Here is a 16,688-nt window from a genome sequence, read left to right as displayed (position 1 = left end):
AAAATTGGCTTCTACCTCACAGTTTTTTTTTGCCTTCCTCTGGATCAACTTGCAGGATGACAGGCCGAACTGGATGGACAAATGTCTTTTTTCGGCCTTATGTACTATGTTGCACAGGATTGTAACGGTACCTTTGTTCTTTTCTTTAGACTTACACCAGCAGGAAAAAAAGTTTAATTCATCTGCAAATGAGCACTCGCAAGTGCCCAGGGGAGGAGTTCAGTATTTAGGTGCCCAGGCTGCTCTGCCTTCTTTTCACTTTACTCCTCCCCAGCCTCTTTGCCCGCCCTCCAAGTCCGGACCTATCGATGAGGCAAGAGACTTGGAGGGCGGGCAAAGGCAGAGGCTGGGGAGGAGTAAAGTGAAAAGAAGGCAGATCAGCCTGCGCACCTTCACACTGAACTCCTCCCCTGGGCACTTGCGAGTGCTCATTTGCATATGAATTAAACTTTTTTTCCTGCTGGTGTAAGTCTAAAGAAAAGAACAAAAGGTACCGTTACAATCCTCTGTAGGTGTGCTACAGAGCCATGTAAGCACTGCATATGGCCATATGGAGGTGACAGACTCCATAAGTATGGATGGTTGCTCCTCTTTTACAAGCTCGTTAATGCAGGCTTGGCAGAGCTGCTTTTTGCGATTTTCAGATCATCTCTTGCTACAAGTAGAGCATCTAGGAACCTTAGCCTTTACTCTGGGTTCTTTTACTCCCTATAAGAGAGCAGCAACCAGGTATCAATGGACTATACACAGTTAGCATGTCATCACGATACACACTTTTCTCCCCACAGGGGCACTCACGGTTGGAGTGAGCCGAGAGGGCATCTGTAGAATCCATTTGGCCTGCAGGGGTCAACATCTGAAGCAGGAACTTCACTCTGGAAGCAGCAGTAGTCCCTTCAAACTGCTGCCTCTAAATGCCGGTGCGGAGTCTGATGTTATCCCTGCGTGCGTGCCTGGGTTCCTAGTTCCGCCCCCTCCGCCTCCTGCCAGTCCCGAACAGAGCACAGCGCTGCGGCTTCAAACAAAGGGGTCCGCGTGCAGCATGCTCTGTGGTGTGCGGTCAGCTTCCCAATAGAGGGAAGGGGGACCCTGCGCATGAGGAGAGATTCAGGCCCCTGCTGGACAGGAACGAGATGTAGCTCCATTATCTCTTCCTCTGCCCAGCTTTGGAAGGAACCGCTGGAGGGCAGAGGGATAAAAATCCCGTAAGGTATTTCAAATAAAAAAAAAAAAAAAAAAAAAAAAAAAAAAAGGGTGATGTTCTTCACCTCCCGCAGGAGGTCTGTGAGGTGACCCTGTAGGTACAAGAAACACTGAGGGTGGGAGTGGGTGGTGACCTTTTAAACTCAGTGTTCCTGCCCCTACAGAGGTCAAGGGGGTCAATCTCCAGGTTAAGGCTACTTTCACACTAGCGTTCTACTGTCCGCTCGTGAGCTCCGTTTGAAGGAGCTCACGAGCGGAGCAGAACGCTTCCGTCCAGCCCTGATGCAGTCTGAATGGATGCGGATCCGCTCAGACTGCATCAGTCTGGCGGCGTTCAGCCTCCGCTCCGCTCGCCTCTGCACGGCCAGCTGAACGCTGCTTGCAGCGTTCAGCTGTCCGCCTGGCCGTGCGGATCCGTCCAGACTTACAATGTAAGTCAGTGGGAACGGATCCGCTTGAAGATGACACCATATGGCTCAATCTTCAAGCGGTTCCGTCCCCCATTGACTTTACATTGAAAGTCTGAACGGATCCGCTCAGGCTACTTTCGCACTTAGAAATTTTTCTAAGTTATTAATGCAGACGGATCCGTACTGCATTAGGGATTTCTCTGCATTAATATGATCGGATCCATTCAGAACGGATCCAATCAAACGCAAGTGTGAAAGTAGCCTAAGCCGTCATGGTGGATGAAATGGAAAAAATCTGTGTTTTTTTATTTTTTGTCCGAAGGTCTTAGGTAGGGTCTCATTTTTTGAGAGATGAGATGACGGTTTGATTGGTACTAACATGCCTTTTTCTGGGCACAGTTTTTATTGTGTTATCTGACGGCTATATTATGGGAATGTATTTATAGAGCCGGTTGTTTTTCTATTTTTTTTATTATAAAATCAGAATAAAGGTTGCGCTTTTTTTTTACTTGAAAATTTATTTTATTATTAAAAACCTTTTATTTTTTTTTAACTTTATTTCTGTTCCACTCTGGGACTTCAACTTTTAGGGGTCTGATCCCCTGTACAATGCATCTGTATTGTAATGCTTTTCCTGTTAGTGTATTACACTGAGTACCGGAATATACTAGGGCAAGAATTCCGCACAGGTGCAATGCGTGAGGTGAACGCATTGCACCCGCAGTGAATCCGGACCCATTCACTTCAATGGGGCTGTGTACATGAGCGGTGATTTTCATGCATCACTTGTGCGTTGAGTAAAAACTTACCGGTAATTTGATTTTACAGAGCCCATGACAGCACCCTGGGTTTCCCTGGTGGTCCTTCTATACTGCACGGGTGTCACAAAAAAAAAAATTAAAAAATACACATACACAGTACAGACCAAAAGTTTGGACACACCTTCTCATTCAAAGAGTTTTTCTTTATTTTCATGACTATGAAAATTGTAGATTCACACTGAAGGCATCAAAACTAAAATTTAACACATGTGGAATTATATACATAACAAAAAAAGTGTGAAACGACTGAAAATATGTCATATTCTAGGTTCTTCAAAGTAGCCACCTTTTGCTTTGATTACTGCTTTGCACACTCTTGGCATTCTCTTGATGAGCTTCAAGAGGTAGTCACCTGAAATGGTCTTCCAACAGTCTAGAAGGAGTTCCCAGAGATGCTTAGCACTTGTTGGCCCATTTGCCTTCACTCTGCGGTCCAGCTCACCCCAAACCATCTCAATTGGGTTCGGGTCCGGTGAGGCCAGGTCATCTGGCACAGCACCCCTTCACTCACCTTCATAGTCAAATAGCCCTTACACAGCCTAGAGGTGTGTTTGGGGTCATTGTCCTGTTGAAAAATAAATGATGGTCCAACTAAACACAAACCGGATGGAATAGCATGCCGCTGCAAGATGCTGTGGTAGCCAGGCTGGTTCAGTTTGCCTTCAATTTTGAATAAATCCCCAACAGTGTCACCAGCAAAGCACCCCCACACCATCACACCTCCTACTCCATGCTTCATGGTGGGGACCAGGCATGTAGAGTCCATCCCATCACCATTTCTGCGTCGCACAATGACACGGTGGTAGGAACCAAAGATCCCAAATTTGGACTCATCAGACCAAAGCACAGATTTCCACTGGTCTAATGTCCATTCCATGTGTTCTTTAGCCCAAACAAGTCTCTTCTGCTTGTTGCTTGTCCTTAGCAGTGGTTTCCTAGCAGATATTCTACCATTAAGGCCCGATTCACACAGTCTCCTCTTAACAGTTGTTCTAGAGATGTGTCTGCTGCTAGAACTCTGTGTGGCATTGACCTGGTCTCTAATCTGAGCTGCTGTTAACCTGCGATTTCTGAGGCTGGTGACTCGGGTGAACTTATCCTCTGCAGCAGAGGTGACTCTTGGTCTTCCTTTCCTGGGGCGGTCCGCATGTGAGCCAGTTTCTTTGTAGCGCTTGATGGTTTTTGTGACTGCACTTGGGGACACTTTCAAAGTTTTCCCAATTTTTTGGGACTGACTGACCTTTATTTCTTAAAGTAACGATGGCCACTTGTTTTTTCTTTACTTAGAATTTGTATTATGTCAAGAAAAAGCAGCTAACAGTCTATTAAGTAGGACTATCAGCTGTGTATCCACCTGACTGCTCCACAACGCAACTGATGGTCCCAACCCCATTTATAAGGCAAGAAATCCCACTTATTAAACCTGACAGGGCACACCTGTGAAGTGAAAACCATTTCAGGTGACTACCTCTTGAAGCTCATCAAGAGAATGCCAAGAGTGTGCAAAGCAGTAATCAAAGCAAAAGGTGGCTACTTTGAAGAACCTAGAATATGACATTTTCAGTTGTTTCACACTTTTTTGTTATGTATATAATTCCACATGTGTTAATTCATAGTTTTGATGCCTTCAGTGTGAATCTACAATTTTCATAGTCATGAAAATAAAGAAAAACTCTTTGAATGAGAAGGTGTGTCCAAACTTTTGGTCTGTAATAAATAAATAAATTATATATATATATATATATATATATATATATATATATATATATATATATATATATATATATATATATATATATATATATATATATATATATATATATATAATAAATTGCATGTCTAACATATCTGGGCGGCCTTCCTCCGATACTTGGAAAACTCACTGAAGGGAGGAGAATGTCCGCCCATTTTATCCTGCAGGTTTTCTGTGGGGCGGATCCTCCTCTCCGGTGGTGCCGTCATGGGGTCTGTAAAATGAAATTACCGGTAAGTAATACAATTTATTCCTATCGCCCATAACAGCACCACCGGAGATTTACTAGAGAAATCCCTAAGGGTGGGAAGTAGAGAGAAGAACCCCTTTACCAACGGAAGAATCACCAGAAAAGTCCAACCTGTACTGCTTAAAAAAGGTGGAAGGAGAAGACCAGGTTGCTGGCCCAAAAATGTTTTCAATTGGAACCGAAGACCCCTCAGCCCAGGAAGCAGCTAGCGCCCTGGTCGAGTGGGCCCTCAGGCCAACCGGGGGGGGGGGGGGGGGGGGAGATAACCCCAAGGAAAGGTAGGATAAGGAAATGGCCGAAACGACCCACCAAGATATAGAACTCTTAGGCCCCTTTCACACGGGCGAGTTTTCCATGCGGGTGCGATGCGTGCGGTGAACGTATTGCACCCGCACTGAATCCTGACCCATTCATTTCTATGGGGCTGTGCACATGAGCAGTGATTTTCACGCATCACTTGTGCGTTGAGTGAAAATCGCAGCATGCTCTATAGTGTCAGATTTTCACTCGACGCAGGCCCCATAGAAGTGAATGGGAAGCGTGAAAATCGCATAGCATCCACAAGCAAGTACGGATGCGGTGCGATTTTCACGGAACGGTTGCTAGGAGACGATCAGGATGGAGACCCGATCATTATTATTTTCCCTTATAAACATGGTTATAAGGGAAAATAGCATTCTGAATACAGAATGCATAGTAAAACAGCGCTAGAGGGGTTAAAAAACAAATAATTTAACTCCCCTTAGTCCACTTGATCGCGAAGCCCGGCATCTCCTTGTGTCTCCTTTGCTGAACAGGACCTGGGGTGAGCTGCTGCATTAAATAGAGGTTAAGGACCTTTGATGACATCACTCCGGTCATCACATGGTACGTCACATGATCTTTTACCATGGTGATTCACCATGGCAAAAGACCATGTGATGACCGGAGTGATGTCAAAGGTCCTTAACCTCTATTTAATGCAGCAGCTCACCCCAGGTCCTGTTCAGCAGAGGAGACACAAGGAGGAGGCTTCGCGATCAAGTGGACTAAGGTGAGTTAAATTATTTTTTATTGTTTTTTAACCCCTCCAGCCCTATTGTACTCTGCATTCTGTATTCAGAATGTATTATTTTCCCTTATAACATGGTTATAAGGGAAAAGAATAGCAATCTTCAGAACATCAATCCCAAGCCCGAACTTCTGTGAAGAAGTTCGTGTTTGGGTACCAAACATGCGCAATTTTTCTAACGCGAGTGCAACGCATGACAATGTTTTGCACTCGCGCTGAAAAATTGCGCATTTCCCCGCAACGCACCCGCCTCTTATCCGGGCAAAAAAAACTGACGCCCGTGTGAAAGAGGCCTTAAGCCTCTTTCACACAGGCGTTGCGGGAAAATGTGCAGGTGCGTTGCGGGAAAATGTGCAGGTGCGTTGCGGGAACACGCGTGATTTTTCTGTGCGAGGGCAAAACATTGTAATGCGTTTTGCTCTCGTGAGAAAAACTGCGCACGTTTGGCACCCAAACCCGAACTTCTTCGCAGAAGTTCGGGCTTGGGATCGGTGTTCTGTAGATATAAGGGAAAATAATAGCATTCTAAATACAGAATGCATAGTAAAATTGCGCTGGAGGGGTTAAAAAAATAAACACATTTTTAACTCACCTTAATCCACTTGCTCGCGCAGCCCGGCATCTCTTCTGTCTGTCTTCTGTGCTGTGTGGGAGAACAGGACCTGTGGTGACGTCACTCCGGTCATCACAAGATCCATCACCATGGTAAAAGATCATGTGATGACCGGAGTGAAGTCACCACAGGTCCTGTTCCTCCACACAGCACAGAAGACAGACAGAAGAGATGCCGGGCTGCGCGAGCAAGTGGATTAAAGGAGAGTTAAATTATATTTTTTACCCCTCCAGTGCTATTTTACTATGCATTCTGTATTCAGAATGCTATTATTTTTCCTTATTTTTATCAAATCTTTATTTTAATTTTGACAAATATCGAGAGAAAGAGAAAAAGAGAAAGAGAAAAAAAAAGAGAAAGAGAAAGAGAAAGAGAAAGAGAAAGAGAAAGAGAAAGAGAAAGAGAAAGAGAAAGAGAAAGAGAAAGAGAAAGAGAAAGAGAAAGAGAAAGAGAAAGAGAAAGAGAAAGAGAAAGAGAAAGAGAAAGAGAAAGAGAAAGAGAAAGAGAAAGAGAAAGAGAAAGAGAGAGAAAGAGAGAGAAAGAGAGAGAGAGAGAAAGAGAGAGAAAGAGAGAGAGAGAGAAAGAGAGAGAAAGAGAGAGAGAGAGAAAGAGAGAGAAAGAGAGAGAGAGAGAGAGAGAAAGAAAGCGCGAGAGAGAAAGAAAGCGCGAGAGAGAAAGAAAGCGCGAGAGAGAAAGAAAGCGCGAGAGAGAAAGAAAGCGCGAGAGAGAAAGAAAGCGCGAGAGAGAAAGAAAGCGCGAGAGAGAAAGAAAGCGCGAGAGAGAAAGAAAGCGCGAGAGAGAAAGAAAGCGCGAGAGAGAGAGAGAGAGAGAGAAGAAAGCGCGAGAGAGAAAGAAAGCGCGCGAGAGAGAGAGAGAGAGAGAGAGAGAGAGAGAGAGAGAGAGAGAGAGAGAGAGAGAGAGAGAGAGAGAGAGAGAGAGAGAGAGAGAGAGAGAGAGAGAGAAGAGAGAGAGAGAGAGAGAGAGAGAAGAGAGAGAGAAGAGAGAAAGAGAGAAAGACTCCCAGATAGTTAGTTCTTCTAACTGATAAATCTCCTGGACTTTAAAAACCCATTCTCACAGACTGGGAGTCTCCTTGGATAGCAAATATTTTGGGATGAGTAGCTTTGCTGCAGCGATCAGTTGTGCGGGTAATTAGTTGTTGGCCAGTTTATAATGACTATTAGGTATATTGAGAAGGGCTACTAATGGAGTGATGGGGGAGGTTATCTTGCATATCTTTTGGACCTCTTTCGATACAGAGTCCCAAAATTTTGTAATTTGTGGACATGACCACCATATGTGATGCATGGTACCTTTAGCTTCCCCACACCACCAGCATTCGGCAGATATTGAATGGGTAATAGAGTGCAACTTATCCGGAGTTTTATACCATCTTGTGGCTATTTTAAAGGGAGTCTGTCAGCAGATTTACCCCTTTTTAACAGTTGCCATTATGCTGTAGCCGCAAAACAGACGATTAACACGGTACCTTTAAACGCTTTGGTGGACTTTTAAATCTGCCAAAAACGAACTTTGATGAGGGCTCGCAAGTGCCCAGGGCGGAGTCCACCGTGTTGGAGCCCAGGCAGCTCTGCCTCTTATCCCCGCCTAGCCTCCTCCTCTGCTCGCCTATCTGTTGTCTCTCCCCCTCAGCGAGATCCCGTGCCGACGCGATGACTTCCTTGGTCGGGGCATGCGCATAAGCTACTGCGATGCCGTGTCAGCAATGGGCATTGCAGTGCGCATGCCCCGGCCAAGGAAGTTATCGCGTCGGCGCGGGATCTCGCTGAGGGGGAGAGACAACAGATAGGCGAGCAGAGGAGGAGGCTGGGCGGGGATAAGAGCCGAAGAGGCAGAGCTGCCTGGGCTCCAACACGGTGGACTCCGCCCTGGGCACTTGCGAGCCCTCATCAAAGTTCGTTTTTGGCAGATTTAAAAGTCCACCAAAGCGTTTAAAAGGTACCGTGTTAATCGTCTGTTTTGCGGCTACAGCATAATGGCAACTGTTAAAAAGGGGTAAATCTGCTGACAGACTCCCTTTAAAAGCATTTTCCTGAATCTTAATACACCTTGAGTAGCCATGACAATGGGCAAGTATTCTTTCAATGGTGTCTTCATCTAAAGGTTGTCCAATCTACTTTCCCCAGTGTACAACAAATGACTGTTTGGAGTCGGAATCTCTCTCTAATATTTTATTATAGAGTCTCGAGACAGTGCCCTTCGTGTGTACTGACTGATTCCATATTGCGTCATACCAAGTAGGGGTATAACTACTCGTAGTGTTCAATAAATACTGAGTGCATACCTTACTGAACTGAGAATAATGGGTTGCAGCCCATGGGATGTACTTGAACCTGGCTTTCAGAGTATGGATAGTGGGGACCATTCAGTTTTCTAAGATATCGCCAAATCTCCCAATGCCGCCCATAGTCCCATATCATCTTGAAAATCGGCTTGAAATAAATAGGGGAGGTAACCAATAGGAGTGAAGGGCGATAGGCAACTTGATGGATGTAAATGTTTTGATAAATTTAAACCAGCTGTCAACCATACCTCGTAAGGAGCTAGGGAGGTTAACTCCGCAAGAGGATTTTTTTACATGAATCCCATAGCATGGATAAATTTCTCGGCCCTAGTATCTTCCTAGCAATTTGGCAGCCTAATTTAGTAACTCAGGGGTTTTCTATCTCTGAGTGTAGTCTCATTTGAATTGCTCCAGAATATCCACTAATATCTGGCAGTCCAAAGCCTCCTTTGCATCTAGGTAAAATCAGTCTCTTATAAGCTAATCTGGGTTTAGCCTGATTCCAGACAACCGTGGAAAACAATTTCCGTACTTGAACCAAATAGTGCTGAGGTAAAACTACAGGTAAAGTCTGCATCAAGTAACAGAAGTTTAGGGAGAATATTTTTCCTCCCTAACCAAGCCAAAAAGGGGATTTTCAGTTTCTTCAATTGGGCTTTAATGTCTGCTAATAACTTGGGATAGTTTTGTAAAAACAGCTGGTCAGGGTTTCTAGTTATGTGAACTCCCAAGTAACCTATACTATCTGATTGCCATTGAAAGGGGTAATTTGCCTTGAGGTGGGCTATGGTGGTTTGAGAAGTGTTAATTCCTAATGCTACACATTTAGATTAAATTTATTTTGAAATTGGACAAATCCCTGAATACGTCCAATTGTCTCAATAGTGCTGGAAATGCTTCTAGTGGGTTAGATAGTAATAGAAGCATATCATCGGCAAATGCCGCAACTTTGTGGGTCTGAGACCCTATGCTAAGTCCTTGAATGTCTCTATCCTGTCTTATGGCCTGAAGGAAGGTCTCTAAACACAGAATAAATAAAGTTGGTGACAATGGACAACCTTGACGGGTCCCGTTTCGTATTTCAAAATAAGGCGTGAGATTACCATTTATACGTATCCTCGCCGTGGGTGAGGAGTACAGAGACAGCACAGCAGCTACAAATTGAGGGGGAAAGCCAAATCTATATAAAGTGGCTTCCATGAACTGCCAGTCCAGCCTATCAAAAGCCTTTTCAGCGTCAGTGCTCAGGAAAGCGAGCCCCTTTCCGTGTGACAAGGCATACTGATGAGCTTGTATTACCCGAAATGTACTGTCTCTGCACTCTGCCCCCCACAAAACCGGATTGTTCTGAGGAGATTAAGTCCTTGAGCAAGGACGCGACCCTATGAGCCAATATCTTAGCCCAAATTTTGATATCGGCCTATAGCTAGCTGGTAGGGCTGGATCCTTGCCTGGTTTGGGCAACACTAATATGTGCTTCAAGAGATTGTCTGGGCAAAGGTACTCATCGTAGTAGTGCGTTGAAGAGGGAAACTAGATGGGGACCTAGTGTGGGGAGGAATTTTCTATAGTAAGCTACTGTTAGACCATCCGGTCTCGGACTCTTGCCCTTGGGAATCGTTTTTAGGACTATCTCACCCAATGTTATAGGGGCTGTCAGTGTTTCCTTATCTGCTCCAGACAACATTGGTAAAAGTAGGACGTCATCCTATTACTCCTTTCCCGAGTTACTCCACTAGGTTAGTCTTTTCTTATTATATAAATCGTGATAGTATGTTGTGAACACTTTGGATATCTCACTAGCGTCCGTAGTTAACGCACCTTCAGATGTTTTCATTTGTTTGATAAACGACTGCTCTGTTCTCTTTTTAATCATCACTGAGAGTATTCTACTGCCTCTATTCCCATGTACATAATGCTTTTGTTATATTCTTAAATACACTTTAGCGGATTTAATGTTGAGTAGAGATTTAAGATCCTGCCTGAGAGTGACTAGTGACTCAAAGTCCTTCACTGCTAATGATTTTTTGTGCAATTTTTCCAGCTGAGAGATTTTGGATAACAAATCCGTCAACCGTTGCGTACGTTCGTTTTTAAGATGCGATCCCAACGCTATGAACTCCCCCCGAATCTCCGCCTTGTGCGCCTCCCAGGTAATAGTGGGTGTTGTGGCAGAGTTCACGTTTATGTCGAAATAATCTCTCAGTTTTTTCGAGATACTATCAAATGTGCGTTCGTGTATCTAATAACGTATGATTCAGTCTCCATGACCACTCATTCCCAGTCACCTCAGGGAGCGTAATGACGCAATACATCATGGCATGATCAGAAATTGTTAGGTTATCGATATTAGCTGACTTGACTAAGGTTAAATGCTGTTCAGGAATAAGAAGGTAGTCAAGTCTTTCATAAGACTTATGAGGATTTGAATAAAAAGGTATAATCCCGTCTATCCCCATGTATTGATCGCCACACATCAACATGTAGGTCTCTCAAACGCGTTTTCAAGGATTTAAGTGCTCTGAACGAGACAGCCGACTTCTGAGATGAAGAGTCTAGCAATGGATTTAAGGCCAAGTTGAAATCACCTCCTATAAACACCCAACCAAAAGAGAAAGCGGCTATCTTATCCAGAGTCTCCAAGAGCCAACTCACCGGTTTAACATTCGGGGCATATAAGTTACGCAATGTAATTTTCATGTGACCTATTTCACAGTTCACTAATATATACCTGCCCTCTGGGTCTATCAATTGGGAGTGAAACGTGAAAGGTATACCTTTTTTCAGCCCATTACTAAACCCCTTGGAAGCAGATTTATCTGAGCATGCATGATACCAATAGTGAAACGAGGAACTGCCTAAATTGGGTGTACCGCGAGACGTAAAATGAGCCTCTTGCAGCATTATGTCTACTGCAGCATTCTTAATTATTCGGAATATACGACTCCGTTTGACGGGGCCATTGCAACCATGCACATTAAAGGTTGCTATTTTAAGTACTAGTGGCGCCATTCTTATCACATATAGGAAAAAATTGAGTTGCATGTGACCAGAAGTGGAGTAAAAACATTAGTAAACCAAATAAGAACCGCATGACATATCCGGTAACCTCTGCATCTAGTTTGTAATTCCTGTCTCCAGCACCCCAGCACACTGACCGCCCCCCTCTGAAGCTCAGCTGTTCCTCTGCCTGCCCTCAGCGCACCACCTGATGCTGCAACTTACTCGGGACTCGCGGGTTAGTAGGAGGACCACCAGAGGGAAGGAACAAGCACGTCGACTGCAGGCTTCCCATCAGAGACAAGAAACCACACTGAAGGGGAGGAGAATGTCCGCCCATTTTATCCTGCAGGTTTCCTGTCTCTGTGGGGCGGATCCTCCTCTCTCCGGTGGTGCTGTCATGGGCGATCGGACAATAATAGCATTCTTAATACAGAATGCTTAGTAAAATGTTGCTTGAGGGGTTAAAAAAATAAAAATATGCTATTATTTTTGCTTATAAACCATGTTATAAGGGAAAATAACAACATTACACAACACCGAACCCAAACCCGAACTTTATCACACACGTGCAAAACACATTGCACCTGTGCAATCAAAACTGAACAACGCAATCAAAACTGACTCAAATTGTGGGCGCACTCGAGCGGGTTTCCCACAATGCACCCAAGATGCCTAACAGATTGCCTAGAAGACCCAGCCTGGAGCTGGATCTCCTCGGCTTCTGTAGAAGACAGGTACTGATTTCTCTGCAAGGCATCGGGCTGCCTTTTCATCACCACTAAGTGGGGACCAGATGGGATTACTCACTGACCACAAACACCTCCTATGCCGCGGTCAGCGCTGACCGTGGCATAGAAGGGATTAATACACCGGCTTTTTACAGCGATGCCCGTGGATACAGGAGGGACCCAGCTATCAGTGACTGCCGGGCCCCTGCAGTGATGGGACGTGCACCTCTCCGGTGCCCGCCTGATCACCATGACGTAACAGTACGTCAAATTGCGTCAAGTCACCTGCTGCCATGACGTATTACTACGTCATGTGTCAGGAAGGGGTTAAACGCATGACAAAAACGTGATGTGAATCCTGTCTGACAGGAGCTGAACAGACTTCCCCATGATAGAGCCTGTTTAGTTTCTGTTCAGGATCCTGTCTTTTTACCAAACAAAAAACTCCTGCATATAAGGCCTCTTTCACAGGGGCGAGTTTTCCGCGCGGGTGCAATGCGCGAGTTGAACGCATTGCACCGAATCAGGACTCATTCATTTCTATGGGGCTGTGCACATGAGAGGTGATTTTCACGCATCACTTGTGCGCTGCGTGAAAATTGCAGCATGCTCCTCTGTGCGTTTTTCACGTAACGCAGGCCCCATAGAAATGAATGGGGTTGCGTGAAAATCTCAAGCATCCGCAAGCTAGTGCGGATGCGGTGCGATTTTCACGCACGGAACAACAACAACAACAACACCTTAATCCACTTGCTCGCGCAGCCGGCATCTCTTCTGTCTTCCTCTTTGCTGTGTGCAGGAAAAGGACCCGTGGTGACATCACTCCGGTCATCACATGATCCATCACCATGGTAAAAGATCATGTGACGGACCATGTGATGACCGGAGTGACGTCGCCACAGGTCCTTTTCCTGCACACAGCAAAGAAGAAGACAGAAGAGAAGCCGGGCTTGCGCGATCAAGTGGATTAAGGCAAAATAAATGTTTTTATATTTTTTTTAACCCCTCCAGCGCTATTGTACTATGCATTCTGTATTCAGAATGTATTATTTTCCCTCATAACATGGTTATAAGGGAAAATAATAGCAATCTACAGAACGATCCCAAGCGCGAACTTCTGTGAAGAAGTTCGGGTACCAAACATGCCGATTTTTCTCACGCACGTGCGAAACGCATTACAATGTTTTGCACTCACGTGGAAAAATAGTGCATGTTCCCGCAACGCACCTGCACTTTTTCCCGCAACGCCAGTGTGAAAAAGGCCTAAAGGGACACCGACAGCCCCAATTAGCATATTTAGGTATATATACACGTGAGTACAGGTCTTATAAAGTCTATTAAAATTATCTAAGTATCCCCCTGTCCACCTTATAAGTACCAAAATATAAAGTTATATAACCTGCTTGTCCAGTCACCAATCTGCCCAAGGGGTGGCGTTTCATCACAAAATGTGCCCAGCCAGCCGCTCCTAACTGCCGTTCTGAAGCCCCGCCCAGCTCATCAATATTCACTTAGCTGGGCGGCGGCTACAACTCTCCCGACTCAAGTGCTACAGCCTCTGCTTTATGCGCATGCGCCGGGCACTTGAGTCGGGAGAGTTGTAGCCGCCACCCAGCTAAGTGAATATTGATGAGCTGGGCGGGGCTTCAGAACGGCAGTTAGGAGCGGCTGGCTGGGCACATTTTGTGATGAAACGCCACCCCTTGGGCAGATTGGTGACTGGACAAGCAGGTTATATAACTTTATATTTTGGTACTTATAAGGTGGACAGGGGGATACTTAGATAATTTTAATAGACTTTATAAGACCTGTACTCACGTATATATACCTAAATATGCTAATTGGGGCCGTCAGTGTCCCTTAAGGCTTTTTTGTTCTGTTTTTTTGGCACATCTGTGACAGTGACCCCGAACAGAGCCCCCAGGGCAGATGTGAACAAGTGTAGGCCTACGTATTATGCATTTGAATTACTGCAACTTTCGCACTCCACCTTGGGTAAAAATATGCCCAAAAAATGTCAAGAGTGGTATTTTTACTCTTACAAAAAAAAAAAAAAAAAAAAAAAAAAAAATGTAGTGTGACTTCTGACTGTACAACTATTTTAGCTGTGCAATACCACAAATGGGATACAATTTGGACCATGGGATGGAATGACAAGTTAACTCCTTAGATGTCACAATCAGAGATTATGGCATTCAATGCGGATTTACACGGGGGGGGGGGGGGGGGGGGGGAGCACTTGACTATTAGGAAGGAAGCGTTCCTTCCCACTAACTGGCTGCTCATTCAGTGGGGGTCAAGTGCTGCAAACCACCTCCACAGTATGAGGATGAGCGGTTGCAACTGCGATTGGTTATCCTCATACAGCTGCACTGTTTCTGGGCAGCAGATCGCTGTTTAGACGGCAAGATCTGCTGCCCAGAAACAATAATTTACTTGCCTGCAGGAACAGGATCACCCGATGAACCAGCGTTTTGCTCATTTATCGGGTAATTGCCTGTACCTTTAGATAGCTAGATTGTCGGGACCGACCACCAAGTATACCAAAGCATTATAGAAGCAAAATTCCATGGTGATACTAAATAAATATTACAAAAAGAAAAGTGTTGAAAAGGCCATGAAATTATTTTTGATTATTTTGAAACTAGCTTATACTCACCCTGCCAATCCCCTGTCGCTACCATTTCTACTTGCTGTTCCTGTCCTAGCATAGCAAGACATGGCTGGGAATGCTGCTCAGCCAATCACCGACTGAGGAAGATGATTGATGCAGCCAGTGATTAGTTGAAGGGTATCCCCAGCCATCCCCTGTTGTATCTGGACAGATCCAGGCACTTTCAGAACCAGGGATTCAGAGAGGAGAGTAGTAGGGATGAGCGAACTTGTGTTTCAAGTATAGCGTACAAGGTTCAGGTTATCTAAGAATTTAGTTATGGGTTCTGCTACCAGGGACCATAACTTATGGTCCCTGGTACCAGAATCCATAACTAAATTCTTAGATAACCTGAACCTTGTACACTATACTTGAAACACAAGTTCGCTCATCCCTAGTGAGTAGAAGTTACTTTGATCTTTTAACAATTTCATGGCCTTCCAACATTTTTCTCTACTGGTAAACCCTTTTAAACTTGTTGGAAAACATCACCACGCACAAAACTGAAGCTACCCAGAAGCTATTTTTATACTTAAAAATAAACTTAAACTGCCTCCTTAGGCTACTTTCACATCTGCGCTCTCCGTCATAGGATCTCAATAGCAGAAGAAAACGCTTCAGTTTTGTCCCCATTCATTGTCAATAGGGACAAAACTAAACTGAATAGAATGCACTTTGTTCCATTTGGTTGCGCTCCCATCACGGACAGAATAACGCTGCAAGCAGTGTTTTTCTCTCCGCGATGTGGTGCGGAGCAAGACAGATCCATACTGACACACAATGTAAGTCTATGGGGGTGGATCCGTTTTCTCTGACACAATAGAAAACAGATCCCTCCCCCATTGACTTTCAATGGTGTTCATGACGGATCAGTCTTGGGCATTTTAAAGATAATACAACTAGATCACTTCATAATGGATGCAGGAGGTTGTGTTATCAGAGCTAAAGCATGTTTGCTGATCCAGCAAAAACACTGGTGTGAAAGTAGATAGAAAAAAGAAATTGTGACCTCATTGAGGAACAGGCTTTGCATAATCTAGATAGTGCTATGGAGCAGGTTATATAGGCAATACTTGGCGCCATCTAGTGGTTATAAACATCATTACGAAATGAGTGGAATTGCTAGCGTCATCCAACCTCTTCCTTCCAGACCTGTAAGAAACGTGCGTGTCGTGACAGTGCCACTACCTGCTTCATGCCGCACCATGGGCTCCTGGCTACCATCCATCAGCACAGCGCTCAATACGGGCAGTGCACTTCGATCTCCCATTTGTCCCAAGCAGTAGGCCAGTTCATGCTTTAGAAGCGCCGACTTATCGATAAAGCCTCGCCCTATCCATTCCACAGCCTCGTGTCCGCCAAGGTTGCGAAGAGTGAACAGGGCACGGAATCGGGCTGGTAAAGGTAGACTCGTATCCAGCAACACCCGTCCAACACTCGGCACTAGGTTGCTGCTGGGCGTCGCCATTTTGCTTTAGTGGAGTACTAAGGGTAAAGGCTAAATCCCATGAACGGGAAGGACCTTCTGACGTCACTGTGGCACGTGACACAGTGAAATCACGTGCCCGCCGAGCGGACGCATCCTCATTCAGAGAGATGGCGTCTGAAGTGGGTAAAGGCTAAATCCCATGAACGGGAAGGACCTTCTGACGTCACTGTGGCACGTGACACAGTGAAATCACGTGCCCGCCGAGCGGACGCATCCTCATTCAGAGAGATGGCGTCTGAAGTGAGCGGAGAGCAGCGCTCCTCATTGGAGGTATTTAACATGTATTGGTAATATTGGGTTTTTGTAATGTAACAACCGAAGGGGTGAACATGGAAGGAAAAGTGTGGAGGGTTAGTAGACATTGCGGCAAAATTTGTGGGTGGCTAGACATGGCGGCAAAATGGGGGGG

General features: G+C 45.1%; 1 protein-coding gene and 1 long non-coding RNA gene across 2 annotated transcripts in view; one reads left to right on the top strand and one right to left on the bottom strand.

Annotated features, from left to right (window-relative positions):
* Positions 1-16,360, bottom strand: part of DOHH (deoxyhypusine hydroxylase) — a 99,926-nt gene extending 83,566 nt beyond the window's left edge. Inside the window, exon 1 of the mRNA XM_044306548.1 lies at positions 15,979-16,360. Coding sequence (XP_044162483.1) covers positions 15,979-16,258 — 280 coding nt within the window. The 5' untranslated portion in view covers positions 16,259-16,360. The remainder of the gene's footprint in view (positions 1-15,978) is intronic.
* The window catches only part of LOC122946760, an 8,395-nt gene continuing 8,042 nt past the window's right edge, over positions 16,336-16,688 (top strand). Inside the window, exon 1 of the long non-coding RNA XR_006391260.1 lies at positions 16,336-16,549. This is a non-coding gene — a long non-coding RNA (uncharacterized LOC122946760). The remainder of the gene's footprint in view (positions 16,550-16,688) is intronic.

Source organism: Bufo gargarizans, chromosome 1, assembly GCF_014858855.1.
Source record: "Bufo gargarizans isolate SCDJY-AF-19 chromosome 1, ASM1485885v1, whole genome shotgun sequence".
Classification (NCBI taxonomy): Eukaryota; Metazoa; Chordata; class Amphibia; order Anura; family Bufonidae; genus Bufo; species Bufo gargarizans.
The sequence above is the reverse complement of the archived record's forward strand: the minus strand, read 5'-3'. Positions and strand labels throughout refer to the sequence as shown.